We start from the raw sequence: 19,774 nt of genomic DNA, 5'->3' as shown, positions 1-19,774 counted from the left end.
TTTTAAGTCATGTGTCTCTGTTTCAGCTATTTTTGAACAATGAATAATAAAGTTGTAGTCAAGTCGGAATCTACATTTCAAGTTACCGTTTTTCGACAGATGTATTGGAAAAAAACAATAGGATTTTAATATTATAATTTTTCAAAAGACTGTTTCTTATAGACATGGAGAACTAAAGAATGCTAATATTGAAATATACACCATATAATTTACAAACAAAGAATGTTACTGTTTAGATATACACCATATCATGGACAACCAAACAATGCAACTGTTTAGGTATATACCACATCATGGATAACCAAATAACGCTTCTGTTTAGATATATACCATATCACAGACAACCAAACAATGCAACTGTTTAGGTATATACCACATCATGGACAACCAAATAACGCTTCTGTTGAGATATATACCATATCATGGACAACCAAACAATGCAACTGTTTAGGTATATACCACATCATGGACAACCAAATAACGCTTCTGTTTAGATATATACCACATCATGGACAACCAAACAATGCAACTGTTTAGGTATATACCACATCATGGACAACCAAATAACGCTTCTGTTTAGGTATATACCACATCATGGATAACCAAATAACGCTTCTGTTTAGATATATACCATATCATGGACAACCAAACAATGCAACTGTTTAGGTATATACCACATCATGGACAACCAAATAACGCTTCTGTTTAGATATATACCACATCATGGACAACCAAATAACGCTTCTGTTTAGATATATACCACATCATGGAAAACCAAGGAATGCTACTGTTTAAGACATACACCATATCATGGAAAAACAAAGAATGCTTCTCTTTAAGACGTACACTATACCATGGACAACCAAAAAAATGCTACTGTATAGGTATATATTACGCCATGAGCAACAAAAGAATGTTACTGTTTAAGATATACACCATATCATGCACAAACTAAGAATGCTGCTGTTTAAGATATATACCATACCATATAGAGCCAAAGAATGCTACTTTTTAGATATACACCATATCATGAGCAAACAAAGAATGCTACTGTTTAAAATATACACATCATGGACAAACAAAGAATGCTACTGTTTATATATACACCACATCATGAACAAACAAAGAATGATACTGTTTAGATATAAACAATCTCATGGACATGGACAACCACAGGATGCCTTCTCTTCGGTCTTTGAATCAATGTAAATATTTATGTATAATTACTTTTTACAAAACTCACGTTTGGATAAATACGATTAGTTAATTTTGTTGTTGTCATTTTGAATTTATATACATATTTTCAACATTTTGTGAGGTAATTTTATGGAACTAAAAGTGCGGCAAATTTAACAACTCTTCCCTTTTATATTTCTCAATAGAAAATAAAAAGTTCTGTTCTTGAAATAATTATTTAGTTCTCTACCTTTTCAGATCAGTTCATAACTTTTGGTTCTCCATTAAGGAATAATCACTAACTTCTAGTTGTTCTATAAAGAGCATTTTGTAACTTCTAGTTGTTCTGTAAGAAACATCTTGTATCTTCTAGTTGTTCTATAAAGATCATCTTGTATCTTTTAGTTGTTCTATAAAGATCATCTTGTATCTTTTAGTTGTTCTATAAGAAGCATATTGTATCTTCTAGTTGTTCTATAAGGAGCATCTTGTATCTTCTAGTTGTCCTCTAAAAAGCATCTCATATCTTCTAGTTGTTATATAAGGAGCATCTCGTATTTTCTAGTTGTTCTATAAGAAGCATCTCGTATCTCTGATTGTTCCATACGAGGCATCTCATATTTTCCAGTTGTTCTATAAGGAGCATTTCGTATCTTCTAGTTGTTCTGTAAGAAACATCTCGTATCTTCTAGTTGTTCTATAAAGAACAATTCATAGTTTATAGTTGTCTCATAATTAACATTATTAACATTCGGTTTTAAGTTCAAGTGATATACTTTAGATATCAAACTATTGTAATGTATTTACAATTTTGCAAAAATGGTCTGTGGAGAAACTGTAATGTTAAAATCCTATTGTTTTTTTTTTCCAATACATCTGTCGAAAAACGGTAACTTGAAATGTAGATTCCGACTTGACTACAACTTTATTATTCATTGTTCAAAAATAGCTGAAACAGAGACATATGACTTAAAACTGTCATGATATTCAGACAGTTATGATTCTGCAGAAATAAAGAACTAGTTCGTCGTTATTGATGTAAGTAGATAATCCACCTAACTTGATACCAATGGATGCCGATCCCTTAGGCTTTTGGGGATGACTGGCAGGGAGGATCAAAGGGTGCCTTTTAGCGGGAGATATTCTTGAGGCCGGGGAGGTCAAGTGATGATATGGTTCCACAAACTACCACCAGAAGGGAATAGTTCAAAACTGTATTTCTAGTAATGTATACTTTCTAACAAAAATTAGTGTGCTACTAATAAGGAATAGTTCCAAAGAGTGCCACTTGGAGTTGGTGATGTTATCATTACGTTATACGAGTTTTAATTTACAACCTATTTAAAGCACACTTTTTTGTATCAATAAATTATTTCAAATCTAAATATATATCATTTGCATCACATTAGGTAAAAGCTATTATTTCATTGTCTAAAAACAACCTTTCTCTCTCTCTCTATATATATATATATATATTTGCGCAAATAGCCCTCGTATGCATTAAATTGTATCTCAAGACGGCTGGTATGCTGTCATCACGCATGAACAAATATGTATCTCAAGACGGCTGGTATGCTGTCATCACATATGCACTAATTTGTATTTCAAGACGGCTTGTATGTTGTCATCACGTATGAACTAATTTGTTGGGCCTGGCATGGCCTAGCGCGTTAAGGCGTGCGCTTCGTAATCTGAGGGTCGCGGGTTCGCGCCCGAGTCGCGCCAAACATGCTCGCCCTTCCAGCCGTGGGGGCGTTATAATGTGACTCTCAATCCCACTATTCGTTGGCAAAAGAGTAGCCCAAGAGTTGGCGGTGGGTGGTGATGACTAGCTGCCTTCCCTCTAGTCTTACACTACTAAATTAGGGACGGCTAACACAGATAGCCCTCGAGTAGCTTTGTGCGAAATTCAAAACAAACAAACAAAACAAACTCATTTGTATCTCAAGATGGCTGGTATGCTGTCATCACGTACGCACTAAATTTTATCTCAAGATGGCTCATATACTGTCCTCACGTATGCACTAAATTGTGTCTCAAAACAACTGGTATGCTGTTATCACGTACGCACTAATTTGTATCTCAAGATGGCTGGTATGCTGTTATCACGTACGCACTAATTTGTTTTTCAAGATGGCTTGTGTGCTGACAGGGGCGTAGATCCTGGGGGTTGGGAGTATATATCCCCCTTCATTTTATGTGGGGGTATGATGCATACAATCATCCCCCCCATACAGTTTAGTCTGTTGAATTGTTTTATTGCATCACAGGCTAACAAATTGTGTGTTTGTTTTTGTGATTCTCGTGTTCTTACCAATCGAATTACATAATTAGGCCTAGACGTAGGCTTTTTCAGTAACCGAAATGTACATCTTTAATAATAGGTGTGCTTCTAAGCTTTTCGATCTAAGCGATAGTTCGTAAGCATCAGTCAGTAGGCCTAAGTATACATGCAAGTATCGTGGCAACAAGATTACTCTGTGACTGCATGTGTACAGCTCTCAGGTTCACGTAATCAGAGATTACCAATTTGCAAATTGAACAGTCCACATAAGTGGCGCAAAAATCATCCCCCCCATCAGGTGTAAAAAATATACGCCCCTGTGTGCTGTCATCACGTACGCACTAATTTGTTATCTCAAGATGGCTGGTATGCTGTCATTACGTATGCACTAAATTGTTTGTTTACCACGCATTTATCACAGTTAAAACAGTTTGTTAATCATGAGATTAACTGGACTGAAATAATTTAGCTAAATTTGCTTTTAAGGTTATCGAGCACGAAATGAAATGACTGCTGAATATCAGGTAATAACTGCTTGATTTACCTCAGAATAATTGGAAGGGCATTGTGACCATTACTTCCTGAGCCTGCTGAGAAAGTTTTCTGGCGCAAATGATTGTTCAACATTCACTGAGAATCACTCCTGTGATAGAGCTGAGTGGTGAGTCTGACTATCTGACGAAATATACTTTTATATCTCTGACAAATAATAAAGTTTTTAAATCAATAATTCTGCGAGAACTTAATTAATCCTCGCTAAGAAGTAAATTAAGTTAAAATGTCTCTGCATTAAGTAACAAAATACAAACACTTTGGTATGTTATTGCTTACACAAGCATTTGTAAGTTTTGTGGGTTGCAAGTTCGAATTCCATCATCGAACATGCTCACCCTCTCAGCTGTGGGAGTGTAATAATGTGAGGCTCAACCCCAGTTTATGTCAATAAAAACGTACCTCCAGAGTTGGCAGTGGGTGATGGTGACCTGTTGCCTTTCTTTTTAATCTATCATTTCTAAATAAGAAATGGCTAACAAAAATAGCACTCGAGTAGCTTTGTGCTAAATTCGGTACCCAAACAAATACAAAATTGTAAATTGTGCCAGAAAAATACAATTGTGTACATATTTTTCTAAAACAAAATGGAATCCTCAATAGCTGCGGTACTTGAAATTATGTTAGGCAAGATTAGATTAAAGTAATCTATGGTAACTTTGTTTCTCTTTTTACTAGTTCTATTTTGTGTACTAGCAGTATTAAACGTGGGGTGCGCGTATACCTTGTTCGATTTTATTATCCATCAGGGTCTCTTCTAACCTCCTCTTAAATTGAAATATTTTAGGCAGGTTTGGTATAAAGTAATCTCTGAGGCTCTGGCGTGATTAATGAAAACGGTTTGACTTACTAAGTACAAAAATGAAGTTAGATTTCAAGTCAAGCAAGAGTTGACGTGGCTGTGTGAGCTAAAAGGGGAGGATTAATTTATAGCGTCAGATATCACTTTTGCCTACCGCAGTTATATTAAGTTAAGCGTGTCAATACTTTGTCGGTGAATACTTCAGTGAAATAAGTGTTTTTATTTGCTTGGTTGACTAATTACTGCCTGCAGAGTAAATGAAACTGCCTAAAATTAAGTAAAAGTGAAATAGATGGTTATATAAAAGATTATTAGGAAATATACGTCAAATAATAAATAGGTAACACAAACTAATTCCTATAACTTAAAAGTTGCTAGTGTCGGCTATAGTACGGTGCGAGTACAGTAGTGCTATATTAGTCTTAGTAATAGGGCTGTTTACTAATACTACTAATTATTATGCGTTAATAACATTAGTAGTAATAATACTAACCGTAGTAGAACTCGCGGTATAAATTTTAAGTTTATTTTAATTTACTTTGAAATAGTAGATACGAAGAACATAGTCATATTTAGTGTAAAAATTGCGTGTACTGTATTGTAGGACATTGCTTTTAAAAGTCTAAGGTTTGTAATAGGTTTGAAGTCTGATGCACAAAATGCAAGTAGTAACATCTTAGGAAAGCTAAGATGTGAGTGTTTGTTTACATTTTATTAAATTTAAAAGTAAAGCAATAATATATGGCATTTCATAGGTTCTGAGATACTTCCAAAATTAACAATGATAAACTTTTGCTGTTTTTGGAGCAGTATGTAATAATAATAACAGCCCTTTCTGACTTAAAATATTAGTCTTAAAGATGTACTGAAACTAAAGATTTAGAGTTTTTCGAGGTGAAGATATTCTTTATGTTTAATGACATAAAAAACCAAACAGATATGTATGAACTGTTGAAATGGGTGATGAGAAATATATTGAGTCTTCTACACTGGATAGATGTGAAATATGGTGTGATTTAAACTTTGGGCATGAAATATTTATCTCGGAGCCATTTGTAATGGTGACTGCTGTAAAACTATTTTTAGAATTCACTGTTGATAGATAACTAGGTATAGCAACAAGAACTGTAACAACTGGTGAACTTCCAAACTTGTTATGATATATTGTGTTCATCCTATGTGTGATAGAAAATGTCACTCTTTCTTCTTTTTTTGTGTGAAAACAAAATCCATTTATTTTGTTATCTCTGTAACATAAGAACAACAATAGAGTACACATATCCATGCCCTGTGTCTCTTCATTTGTACCATTCATCTCTTACTTGCACTGGAATATGAAGATGAGAACACATGAATAAAAATTAGTTGTTTTTTTTCATAATTGTAAGACAGGATGAAACTTCTAAATATATTTAGCTGTATACCTTAGTTTATGAAATCAGTTTTCACATAGATTTTTATTTAAGTTGAAATTCTGTTACTTTTACTAGCTTGTTTATGTAACTATAACAAAAGACTTATCTGTCCTGTAGTATAACAGCCTAAAACCTTGTACTACACTCTAGGATCTGGCTAAAGTCTTGTTTTTGACAGTTATATCCTTATTCCAAAGTTAGAAAGCTACATAATATATTCTGGAATTATTAACTCACTTAAAGGTTTTATAAGCATTTAATGATGTATCAATTTAGTTATAGTAATATTGGTATTTGTATTGATAAGTTTAAAGTCTGCTATAACAGTAAGCCTTAACACTGTGTTTAGAAATATATATGTATGTCAAGTCTATGAAACAGTGTGTTATTGTATGAGTGACTAGAAATTCCTGGTAACTTTCTAGCTGTGGTAGTCAAACATTTGATTTTTATAAAAAAAACCTTAGATAATATCATTAATGGATTTCTGGCCACAGAATGGAATGACAACACAAGAAGTAAAGAGGATGTTGTTATCCTTTGACAGAATGTAATGGAATCACTTGAGTCAAGAAGCTAAGGTTTTGAACACTTTCGTCAAAATTGTGTAGCTGTTTTAAACTTGTGTCTGGTTGAACTACTTGCTGTTGAGGTTTAGTGATTGTGCAGTAGAATCCACTTTTCTTTTACAGTGAAGTGGATGTGATACACAACCAGAATTTCACTTGAAAACCATCAAGTACTTAAATGCTCCATGGCAATCAGTGAACTTAGGTTATCACCAACCAGTCTGAAACGTTTTCAGTACAGCCATGGTTTCCAAGATGTGTCAATTTAACTGATAAATCTTGTTTACTGAATATTGCTGAGACAGCTTCTTCTGTCACATTACACGTTGCATATGTTGAAGGTAAAGAAGCATTGAACAAGTTTAGTCAAGACTGTTGTTTGTGTAATAAATAAATATCTCTATTAGCAGTTGTAGTTGAAGACACAAGACAAGAACAACTACAAAATGAGTATTTGTGTGGAGTTATATCATTTGTTAAACTATTACACGATGTAACATAAATTTTGTTCCTGGACAGTATGTGTTATTTTTTAATTTCTTATGTTGTAAAAATACAGAAAATGGCCATTATTCCCTTCAAACTTTGCTTTTGTGACCTGGATAATGAAATTTAGAAATTAATCTATTTTCTATGTAAAAATGGACAAATTTGCACATTTTCATTTACATAAGGTCTGAATAAAACAACATATGAATCAAGACTTACATGTATTTATACTAAAGTTATACAAAAATCAACAAAAATGTTTAGAAGTGAATAGTTTTTCGAGATTTGTGACTGTAATGTAAATCACTTTCACATATCAGCCCCCAAATATAGTCGCAACATTGAACTTTGTTGGACCAGGATCTCTGATAAGGTCATTGAGATTTCTTTGAGTGGGATAGTATGGGTTTCTCTCACCAGTTGTACCTCTGAAATTCTAGTCTGTATCTTCAATGTCTACCTCCTCTTCTGAGGATGGCTGCTCTCTTCTGAGGATGGCTGCTTTCTCTCTGGCAGAGTGAGTACAGGGAGCTCAGGGCAGTGTGGCACTTGGGCAATGAATGATGGAAGGTCTTGATATATGATAGCAGATGCATTCTTACCAGCCTGACATTTGGAAGGGTCCACCATATAGAAGTAGCAATTGCTTGAGTGGTCAGTGGGTTCATGCAGAATTGTTGGAATGGCAAACTTCATGGCTCTCTTTTTCCCCTCTGTACTATCCTGCAAAAGAACCAAATAAATTTACTTCATCCACAATTAATGTGTACAAGGTTCATGCAAAATATTTTATGTAATATTTTTCTATGCTATTGGAGATTTAAAAAAAAAAAAAAGATATTTGTGAAAGGTCCAAAATTTGTATAACATAAAATCTTACTATACAAGCAAGCAAAAATTGTCCGTCTTACCATCAAGAGTTTTTTACAGTGCTCACAGGTAAAATGAGGTTCCCAGGGTTTATCTTGATCCCTGACAAGCATGCCAAAATGCACCTTGTAGGCTTCACACATTTTAGCAGATGCTGTCACAGAGTACTTTTTCACTCTTGTCCTGATAAATTGGCCACATATGTAGCAGAATGTGTCTGGAGAATGCTTGCAGCTTCTTGATGCCATCTCGGATAAAATCAGATAGGTCTATGTCAAGGACTAAATTGAAGTGGTGAGCTCCTGTATATACATTACTATGGAAAGTTCTAGAAAATTCTAAAAGGTTTTTGAAACTTCTTGCAAGTTCTACAACATTCTAGAAAGTTCTTGTAAGTTTGAGAAAATTCTCTATCAGCTACTCAGCACTGAATCTACCTGGAATGTTCTGGAAAATGGATAAATTTGAAAATTTCATTACCCAGGTCACAAAAGCAAAGTTTGAAGAGAAAAATAGGTCTTTTTATTTTTCCATTTACTTTAGGCATAAGCAATTGGGAAATAACACCTTTTGCCCGAGTGTTATTAGCAGTTGCAGACAAGAAATTTAGATAACTACAACATGAATATTCACTTGGAAGCTATTTCTTGAAGTATTGTTAGCAGTTGTAGGGAATAAATGGAAACAACTATGACATGAACATTCACTTGGGAGTTATGTCATTTGTTAAAATATTTTTAGTAGTTGTAAACAAGAAATGTAGATAAGTACAACATGAATATTCACTTGGAAGTTGTATCCTTTATTAAGGTATTGGTTATTTTTTACTTGTAAAACAGCTATAATACAAATGCTTCATAAGTGGATTTTTCCAACATACATTTTATTTTAGTTTTATAAATATTTTGTTTTTACATCCAAATGGACTGCCAGTAGATATAATGTAAACAGCCGAAGCCTGTTTTAGCATCTCATTATGCTTCAATGTGAATATATGTATGTTATGAAAAGTTTGTTACACGGATATTTTTACATAGTGATTTGATACTTTAGACCAGAGTTTTAGTAGATGCTCAAACAAACTGTTTAGTGATCAAATACAAATTGACCAAAGTGTTATATATCATCAAGAAGGCTGTAAACTGGTTGAATGTAGTAAAGTTCCTTTCATCTCGTATAATAGCAACTTTCTCTTAGCAGTTCTGTATCAGGCAGACTAGAGCAGAAAATCACAATATCTTGACATGTCACATTCTCTATTAAACTATTCCTCTACTTGAAAGTCAGTACACATCAAACTTTCAATTAGAAGTAGTGCACATGTCAACAAGATTAGCACACACCAGACAATATTCTGCACACTGATAAAATAAACCTACACTTGGTTATCAGGGAAGCTATTTTGTAATATAACAAAGTACACATCTCATTACCAAGTAGGACAAGTATGCATGTCATTACCAAGTAGGACTGTTCTAAAAATAAAATCATGATACACTGCATTATCAGGTAAGTTACTTCAAAAATGAACGAAATATGTGTCACACGGTCAGCAAAATGTTTCACATGTAAACAAAATAAAATACTCACACCATCATCAAAGAAAATTTAAATGATGAATGCATAATATCGGAATGATATGATAATGCTTTTATGTAAATGCATCTTGACAATACTTCTACACTGAGTTGCAATTACAAAAGGATCTGTTGTAATGCTGTCACATCCAAAGCACAGTATTCCTCCTTGCAGATTTTTCATAATCCACCTAGCATACAAGGATAGGTTCCTAGCACCCATTTCAACAGAACAGTTGCAATGAAAATTATGGGTGCTACATCTGAAAACTGAACCGGTATGTCTATGGAATAGCATAAATATCCAGTTGCTTGAGGTGTGCTCTATCTGGATGGGTATATCATACAAGCAACTTGTATATCCATGAATTGTGTCATTTTTCCATGTAGAAATCCTTCAAAGTTTTATTGTAGTTATTTGTGTGAGTGTGTATTTATGGTTTTTCACCTTTTACAAGATGTCATACTTTGATCAGGTATCATTTGTTAAAGGTATTTTTCTGGATAATGCTGTTGCCTCAGTTTGATCCATTTCTTTTTGTCTTCTGATACCTTTAAGTACAAAGGATATGCTTACCTTGGAAATTCTAAACCCACAACCTGAATATGATTTTATAATTAGAGAGTATGAATATTTTGTGCTGTTATGTACAATTCCAAAAAGCTATTACTTTATGGTATCTTCACAGTGCCCACTAAATGCTGAGCATTGTAAAAAGTGAAATACAGTTGATTCCCTCTTCACTTTATGTTAATTGTGGTTGTCATATAACTTGCTAATATGTATGTTCACAACCTTATCACATAATCAGTTGTATATACCTCCTATCAAAAAGTTAAACTCGCACATAATGATCATGAAAACTATACTGTGTCACCAGTATCAGCACCTACTACATCAGCAAGGAAACTTTCATGTGTCATCAATATTAATATACATTACATTAGCAAAGAGGCTGTTCCATCTGTCAATAATATCAACATTAATTACATCAGGGACACTGTTCTGTGTGTCACCAATATCAACATACACCACATCATCAGGGAAATTATTCCACATGTCAACAACATCAGCACATCATCAAGCAAACTTCTGCATTTACCAAGAGCAGCACACTGTATCATCAGTCAGACCTTTCAACAAGGCCAATACACACCACATTATCAGATAAATTATTCCACAAGTTACTGTTATCAGTATCTAACAACTAAAACTATTCTGCACCTCAACAAAACCAACACACACCATCACATAAACTATTCTATAAGTGAGCATCATTAGTACACACTGACAAGTAAAACTATTCCACACATAAGTAAAACCAACACACACCATCACATAAACTATTCTATAAGTGAGTCTCATCAGTACACTGACAACTAAAACTATTCCACACATAAGTAAAACCATCACATAAACTATTCTATAAGTGAGTGTCATCAGTACACTGACAACTAAAACTATTCCACACATAAGTAAAACCATCACATAAACTATTCTATAAGTGAGTGTCATCAGTACACTGACAACTAAAACTATTCTACACATAAGTAAAACCAACACACACCCTCACATAAACTATTCTATAAGTGAGTGTCATCAGTACACTGACAACTAAAACTATTCCACACATAAGTAAAACCATCACATAAACTATTCTATAAGTGAGTGTCATCAGTACACTGACAACTAAAACTATTCCACACATAAGTAAAACCATCACATAAACTATTCTATAAGTGAGTGTCATCAGTACACTGACAACTAAAACTATTCTACACATAAGTAAAACCAACACACACCCTCACATAAACTATTCTATAAGTGAGTGTCATCAGTACACTGACAACTAAAACTATTCCACACATAAGTAAAACCATCACATAAACTATTCTATAAGTGAGTGTCATCAGTACACTGACAACTAAAACTATTCCACACATAAGTAAAACCATCACATAAACTATTCTATAAGTGAGTGTCATCAGTACACTGACAACTAAAACTATTCCACAAATCAGCAAAACCAATGCAAACCATGAATGTCTTTTTTTTTTTAATAAACCATGTGATTGTGAAGTTAGTATGGCTATTGTATGACAAAGTTAAATGTTATTTGAGATTAAAAAACATTAAGAGTAAGGTGAAAAAAGAGAAATGAAAAATAAATAATTTTTAATATGTGTTAGAGTCAGATGCTGTGGGTATTGCAAACTTTCATGTATACCACAAAACCAGTATCAATGTTTCAAACTCTTCAGGTCATCATGTTTAAAAAAAAAAAGACTGTTAGTGATCATGTGTGGTGGAGATAATGTAAGAATTACTCTGAAAAACACAGTACTAACATTATTTTTAATTTACAATGCAACAACTGCCATCATTTCTATCTTGAAGAAACAAGCCAAAAATGAAAGCCAGATGCAATTAATGCAAAAAAGGCAACCTCCCAAGTTTTTAAACATTTTATCTTCAATAAATACAATATAAACAAAGAAATCACTGAGATGTGAAGCACACATTGAACCAGTACCAGGGGACACTTATTTAAGTACTAACTAGCATATGTAATAGGTTAAAAATTTACAATGTCACCTAAAGTGTTATACTTATCATTATGGTAATCCCACCACATGGTTCCCTGCTAGTACAGTGGTAAGTCTATAGATTTACAACACTAAAATCAGGGGTTTGATTCCCCTTTGTGGACTCAGCAGGTAGCCCAATGTGGCTTTGCTATAAGAAAAACACACCCACCCACCATGTATGTTCAATAATGGTTACTTTTTCAAATTATGATCTCAGTAAAAATGTTACTTTTGTTTTTAAACAAGTTTTTAGTATCCATATCAGTTGGCTCTCCTACATATATATTTACTTCAAGTTGGTTCCTCATTATCATGAACTAATTTTAAATATTTGAATTGAAACATATTCCTTGTAATAGAATAGAACACAATATAAAACTATTGAGTACCCCAAAAATAATGTAAATTAGTACACAACATAAGTGTAGAGTACTTTTGTTTATATCACATAAAAGTTTATAATTCAAAAATAACAAAACATAACATAAAAACCATGCCCAAGTAATAATACTAATGAATACACAGCCTTGTTTGGTTAGATCTCAATTATAAAGACCAAACCATAAACACCAAGTGTATCAGGAAATAGTTGTGTAACCAAAATGAAATCTGTAAGTCAGTAAACAAATAAACAAAGAAAACAAAATAACATTCAGATTATTAATATATTGTAACTTTTATAATTATAGATAAATGTTTCAACATTTTTCATGCAAATATTTGTTTTTAAATACATATTTGTGTTACATCTGTTTGTTTTATCTGTTCTTTTTATATTTGGTTTGTTTACTATTATTTAGTGCAAATTATATCATATTTCTGGTGTAATTACTATGTTCTGTTTTGTACGTTTAGCTTACTGAAGATGGAATTCTAAAGATTCTAAATGTCTAATAAATACTTCATATAATTATGTTAGAGTTTTCTTTGTGTTATTTTTACCTGTTTTTAAACAGTTTACATTCATATATATCTTGTAATTACAATCCAAACAAAAATGCGACTTAAAATTATTACAAAGTAAGAACTAGCTAAGGAGTTAACTCCAATTGTTGTGTGGAGTTATTTAAGATATAAAAGTAATTTTTACAGGTGTCACACAATGTCCATTAATAACATGAGGGAACAATACCAGTCCATCAATGAAGATAAGGTATGTTAGATGAAAGTTTTACTGTAAATATAAATTAGTTATGTGAATATTAGTAAATTGTTATTGTTTAATAATAAATATAACTATTTTAAAGTGTGTTATAACCATTATTTTAGAAAGTGTTATATAATTTTAATTAAACATGTTCTATTCCGTCTCTTAATTGCTGTAGTCATAAAAATATCATATTTTAGGGACTTAAGCTTTAGATGTTATTCATTTCAGTTAATTATATAAAAATATATTTTTGAATAAAATATTACTTAAACCAAAAAATGGACATGGTATACAGTGTATAATAAGTTTTGCATCTCTGAAGTTTTCCCTTTTAAGTATCATAATGAAGATTATTTTATATGTATTTTTCTATTATATTTCCCTTTTATTTTTTCCAATACAAACTTTAATATGAATTTTGTTTTGTATATCTCTCTTGACATCATAAAATAGAAGGTTATTGTGGTTATCACCCATAAAGGAACCAACAACAAACAATTGTTTTCTATTTTAGCTGTTTTCTAATCATACTGATGTAAGCTGCATCTTTTGAAGTGTGTAGGATAAATCATTCTTGATTGTCAGTTTATAGAAGGTCATCTCTATTTGAACAAAATTTGTACATCTTGTAGTTGTTTTTTTAAATACCTTTATAAAAATAAACACAATTGTTTTTAACATTAAGGTTTTGCTGTGCAACATTTAGAGTACTTAAGCTTGTGATAAGTGCTGACACATTTCTTTATTTCACAAGTCTGGACATCTCTAATGTGTGTGTGTATTAATGTATGCGTCATGCTTTAAAACTCGAGTAAAATTGTATTCTAAATACAGTTGGTATGGGTATTAAAACTTTAATTAAAATAAAGTACAGAACAACACTGCGACCTTCTTAAGTCATCTACAGGTTAGCAAAGAGAGTTTGCAACTGATCATTGCTGGTCATGTGTCTTAAGGACAAGAATGTACATGGGGACAATATTGTAGGTGTGTTACAGTTAGATATTATGTTATTAATTAATATAGGTATTAAGGTGTTTCCTTATATTGGATTACTTTTAGTTTGAGTTTTTGTATAAATAAGGCTTCTTTGATTTTGCGTTTGTTTGAATTTGTTTCCGTACTTATCATGTTGGTGTTTTCTATGGTTATGTTGTGCTTATTTGACTTGCAATGTTCAGAAATCTGTGAAGGTGTTTTTTTCATGTTCTTTGAATCTGGTTTCCATTTTTCTGCTTGTTTCTTCAATACAGAAGTCATGGGAGTTGTTATATTGTATTTTATAAATAATATTGGTGTTGTGTTTGTCAGTGTAGTTTTCACATAGTATGGACTTTAGTTTTGTACCTGGTTTTTGAATAAATTTGGTGTTTACTGAAATGTCATGTTTTGTGAGAAGTTTCTTCCAAATGTTGGTTATTTTTTCACTGATGTTGGGAACATATGGTAGGCAGCAGTGTAAGGTTTTGTAGCTTGTTGTATCTTGGGATGTATTGTTGGTCTAGGTGTATGCATATATTTTTTTCCATGTTTCTTGGAGGAAATTTGTTGATGTTGATGAAGTGTTATTTTATTTTGTTGATTTTATCGTTAGGTTTATCAGGTGAGTGTAATTTTGTGTCTTTGTTTATTTGGTTTTTTAATATGTTGCATTTTTGTTTTGTTTCATGTGCTGAGTTTCAGGGAACGTATAGTCTGGCATGTGTGATTTTCCTATGGATTTCTGTTTTGAATTGTGTATTGGTTCTAGTGATCTTGAGGTTGGGAAATGTTATTTGGTTAGTTTTTCTTGTGCTCACGGGTGAACTTAATGTTGGGGTATATGGAGTTAATGTGGTTGAAAAATCCAAGTTCTGTAGATATGAAACCAGCAATCGTATCTTCAACATATCTGTACCAATATTGTGGTGGGTGTAAGGCTAAATTGTTGATGTAAACCTTATAACAAACTTCTTTGCAATATAGGCAGGAAGAGGAAGGTTCAACCAAGTAACAGCTATGAATATCAGAAATACTGTACTTTTCGAGTGATGTTAGGATTTTTTTGGAATCATGTAGAAAATACATTTATCTTTCTAAAAAAGAATTAATAATTAGTTTATATACATATATAAGGACATGACCTCAGTTGACAATCACAAGTATTTCTTTTCCTTTCTTTTTAATATGGCCCGGCATGGTCAAGTGCGTTAAGGCGTGCGACTCGTAATCCAAGGGTCGCGGGTTCGCATCCCCATCGCGCCAAACATGCTCGCCCTTTCAGCCGTGGGGGCATTATAATGTGACGGTCAATCCCACTATTCGTTGGTAAAAGAGTAGCCCAAGAGTTGGCAGTGGGTGGTGATGACTAGCTGCCTTCCCTCTAGTCTTACACTGCAAAATTAGGGACGGCTAGCACAGATAGCCCTCGAGTAGCTTTGTGCGAAATTCAAAAACAAAACAAATTCTTTTTTAATATACTTCATTTCAGGATACATTGTTCTCCCTTCATTACAGACATGTTTGTGTGTATTTCATATTTTCAAAGTTAAACAAATGTACTGGTTTGGTTTTTAAAATCAGATAAAACAACAACAACATGGAATTCTTCAGATCAGATTGTTATTGACAGACAATATGGATATTTGTCACAAACTTATTAGTACCCAGTACTTGAATTGATGAAGAAGACTTGATTTTTTTGCCACAAACTAAAATGGAGCTATGATATGTAAAACTGCTTAGTGCTTTTTGTAATATTTACTGCATTTGTATTTTTTTTAGAGCTAACAGGAAAACTCTGTTAGGTTTCTATCATTGGTAAAAACAGTAATACATCATTGCATTAATCTAAGTATTTGAAATACATGTGACTGGGGATTTGTGAATGAGATGGATATGCACATGGTTTTGATTTCAGGTTTATTGGTACATATTTTGCAAATATTTGTGTTGATGCTTTAGACTTTTACTATTATAAATTTTTAGGAACTTGCAAGGCTTCCTAGAAACATACTCAGTGTAATTCTAACAACAGAATAAATAGTATGAAAACTAACTCCTTGCCTAGTAGGTAACATAACAGTAACAAAACTTGGTGTAGGTAAATGAGTTTAATACTCATGCAGTAATTTTGCTGTTAGTAATGTAACCAGTACAGTAAAGCTTATGTTCCAAATATTTTCAGAGCATTATAAAATAGAATGGTTATTATTAATACAAAGCTGATATTGTCTTATACACTAGTGTCACCTTGGTAAAGTTTTAAATTGTGTTAAGTATTCACATAAGCTGTGTTGATAAGTTTTGTAACGTTATAACAAGTGTTTAAGAGGTCTGCTAATTTAAATAATTATATATATATATATCTTTAAAAAAAGACAAAAGTTAAATATAAGATGCAAAGTTTTCAAGTCTCAGAACTATAATGCTATTTTTAAAAGGTTTAAGTTTTCCAAATCAAGAAATAAGGATGCCTTGAGTACTGATAAACAGATTTCATTAAAAGCAATATTATTTATAAAAGAAAAGGATGTACTTTAGCTAATGATATAATTTTTTTTAACTTTTGTTTTGTTTTCAGATTCTCTTACAACCATTCAACTATATATTACAAGTGCCAGGGAAGAAGATTAGAAGTGAGCTAACAAAGGTGTTGCTTCAGGTTTTACTTGTCTGAATATGTTCATTTGTATGAATTGTAATGGTGTTAAAAATATTGTTCTTATAGTGTATACTATGCAGTTTTCATTCAAGAGGATTCATAAACAAAGTTATAGTGTTTGTATAATTTACATATTTTCTGTGTATTTGGTAGTTTTAAGCAAGAACAATAAATTCTCCAAGAATAGACTGTAATGTATGTTCTAAACTAAGAAAACTATATAATGTCAGATTTATGTTTGTATAATATACAAGTATAGCAAGCATATTTATGGGAAGACTTCCTTTGTGTGTAACACAAAATATTTTACTTAACCTAATTTTATAAAAGATACTTTCTGTTGTAATAATTTCATGTACTTGTTTATTTTCTTCAGGCTTTCAATCACTGGCTGAATATTACACCTGAAATGTGTCATATAATAGGGGAGGTTGTTCAAATGTTGCACAATGCTAGCTTGCTGTAAGTTATGCATTTTGATCTTTGTATGAGAAAATCATGTAGTATATATTAAGTTGTATGTGTTTACATAATTGTAAAGGTTTGAGAGAATAATTTAAACACACAGTTAAAAGATTGGAGTGTGGATACAAAACGGGTCATTCTGCACTTGGTCACTATTAATTAAGTGGCAACTTGCAGGTTGGTATAAATTTTCTAAGATGAAGGTAAAAAATATCTGTTATCCAGATAGGTGTAACTTATTATAAGGAAATACAGAATTATACTAGAACTTAAAAATCCTTAACTTGGAGTCTGTACAACTATCAATACTGTGTGTACAATAAATATTTTCTCAAAAGCTACTTAGGCCTGTTATGTTATGTTATATTTCACATATATTTTTTGGTAACTTGCAAGAAATTTTCTACTTCAATTACCAAGAAATTAAATGTACAGTTTACACCAAACTTTCTGTTGTGACATGAACTGTTTTTATACCCAGTTTTATTCTGTAGGATAGATGACATAGAAGATAGTTCCTGTTTAAGACGAGGGGTTCCAGTTGCTCATCACATTTTTGGTGTTGCTAGCACTATCAACACAGCTAATTATGTATATTTCTTGGGCCTGGAGAAGTTGCTGAAACTTGGAAAGCCTGAGGCTACAGTTGTGTACGCAGGTATATTATTTTTGTGTTTTAGTAGGCCTACACTGTAGTTGTACATTTAAAAAGTTTTTATAAATTATACTAAATAGCAAACCTTGTAGTACTGGTCAAAGGGTTGACTTACATTTTCAGTAATTCAATTGCATGATATGAGCCACATCAGCTGGTTTGGATAATTTGTAATGGTTCTTGCCACACAGTAATTCAATAGCATGACATGAACCACACATTCCCTGTGTGATTTACAACTTATTTTATGACAGCAAGAATACTGTAGTTAGACATGGTTCAAAGGTTGATAAAACAAAATTTAGGTATAAAGGTTACAAGTTTAAAGTTACCTTCTTTTTCTTATGATTACGTGGTCGGTTGAAGTGACCGAACGTGTATAGTTAGTGTATAGAAAATAACAGATACAATATTCAGTTTTACTGGAAAAAACAAGTTTCAAATGGATTTAGGAAGATTTAAAAATTATGTAAATGGCTTTTGAGATGAAGAAAAGTATTTTTAATTTTAACACAATTTTTTCTACTTGGACTGGTTAAAAACATACTTATTGTATTTGTATACAAATGACATGTAATGTTTATTGAGTCTGCCAAATGATGTGAAGATAGAAATCATGTAGTAAAGGTTATAGTATTAATACTACATAAAAGTAAAAATGGTCACATGGTCTGTTCATGAGAATGAGGTTGTATTAACCAGCTCAATGCTAAATGTGAATTATTTGTACTGAATATATATGGTCTAGTTTATTTGGTTAGGTTTCATGAACTGAACTGGTGCATTCCAAACATCATGAACAAATTAGTACAAAGTGTATGTGATATGTTCATGACAAAGTGTATGTCTTGTCTGGCAGGACATTTCTTAGAAATGAACATCAGTTTTGGCTTTGGTTTAGAAGTTACATATGTGACATTATGCACTTGGCTGGCTTTGTTTTATCCACCATATTGGACATATGGACAAACTAGTAAAATAACAATGAACCTAGCAGTTAAGTTCTTAGAACTGGAACATGTGACAATGCCAGTTGGTTTTGTTTCTGTTGGTCATGTTTGTTGCTCTCTCCAAATAGAATAATGTGGTAGTTAAACGGAAACAACACTTTCCTAGTCCTGTTATACACATGCAACATGCAGTCAAAATTTGGACCCATAGTTGAACTATAACCCAAACACTGTAATTCACTGTGAATTACATACCTACAAACATATTTGTATTGTATTAAAAGTGTTTTCTTTCAGACAATGAAAATATTATTGATGCCAGTACCACAAAACTAATATAATTCTCTATTTCATAGTTATTAATGTTTGATAAATGTAGCATTAGTTCATAAACTTTTTTTAATGTGTGATTATTTAACAACCTTATTAGTCCTAACATTTTATTGTCAAACACCATCAGTACTTTACAAATGTGAAAATACAACTTTCACTGCAAATTGTCATTTTAACACAATAAATCACCTTTTAATTACACATGCATCCACACACACATTAACAAATTACTTTATTTCAGAAACAAAACGTATA

At 32.3% G+C, this 19,774-nt stretch overlaps 1 protein-coding gene across 4 annotated transcripts in view; it reads left to right on the top strand.

The window, feature by feature from the left end:
- Window positions 1-4,099: 4,099 nt before the first annotated feature.
- Window positions 4,100-19,774, top strand: part of LOC143256146 (terpene synthase-like) — a 51,947-nt gene continuing 36,272 nt past the window's right edge. The window contains exons 1-5 of one of the 4 annotated variants that reach the window (XM_076512944.1): window positions 4,100-4,121; window positions 13,416-13,476; window positions 17,036-17,104; window positions 17,493-17,578; window positions 18,076-18,239. In XM_076512944.1, coding sequence (XP_076369059.1) covers window positions 13,426-13,476; window positions 17,036-17,104; window positions 17,493-17,578; window positions 18,076-18,239 — 370 coding nt within the window. In that variant the 5' untranslated portion in view covers window positions 4,100-4,121; window positions 13,416-13,425. Of the gene's footprint in view, window positions 4,122-4,722; window positions 5,155-5,207; window positions 5,507-13,415; window positions 13,477-17,035; window positions 17,105-17,492; window positions 17,579-18,075; window positions 18,240-19,774 lie in introns of those variants that run through there. The other 3 variants (XM_076512945.1, XM_076512946.1, XM_076512943.1) reach the window with 3 other exon arrangements.

This window comes from Tachypleus tridentatus, chromosome 7, assembly GCF_004210375.1.
Source record: "Tachypleus tridentatus isolate NWPU-2018 chromosome 7, ASM421037v1, whole genome shotgun sequence".
NCBI classification, from domain to species: domain Eukaryota; kingdom Metazoa; phylum Arthropoda; class Merostomata; order Xiphosura; family Limulidae; genus Tachypleus; species Tachypleus tridentatus.
This window is presented reverse-complemented; position numbering and strand designations above follow the sequence as displayed.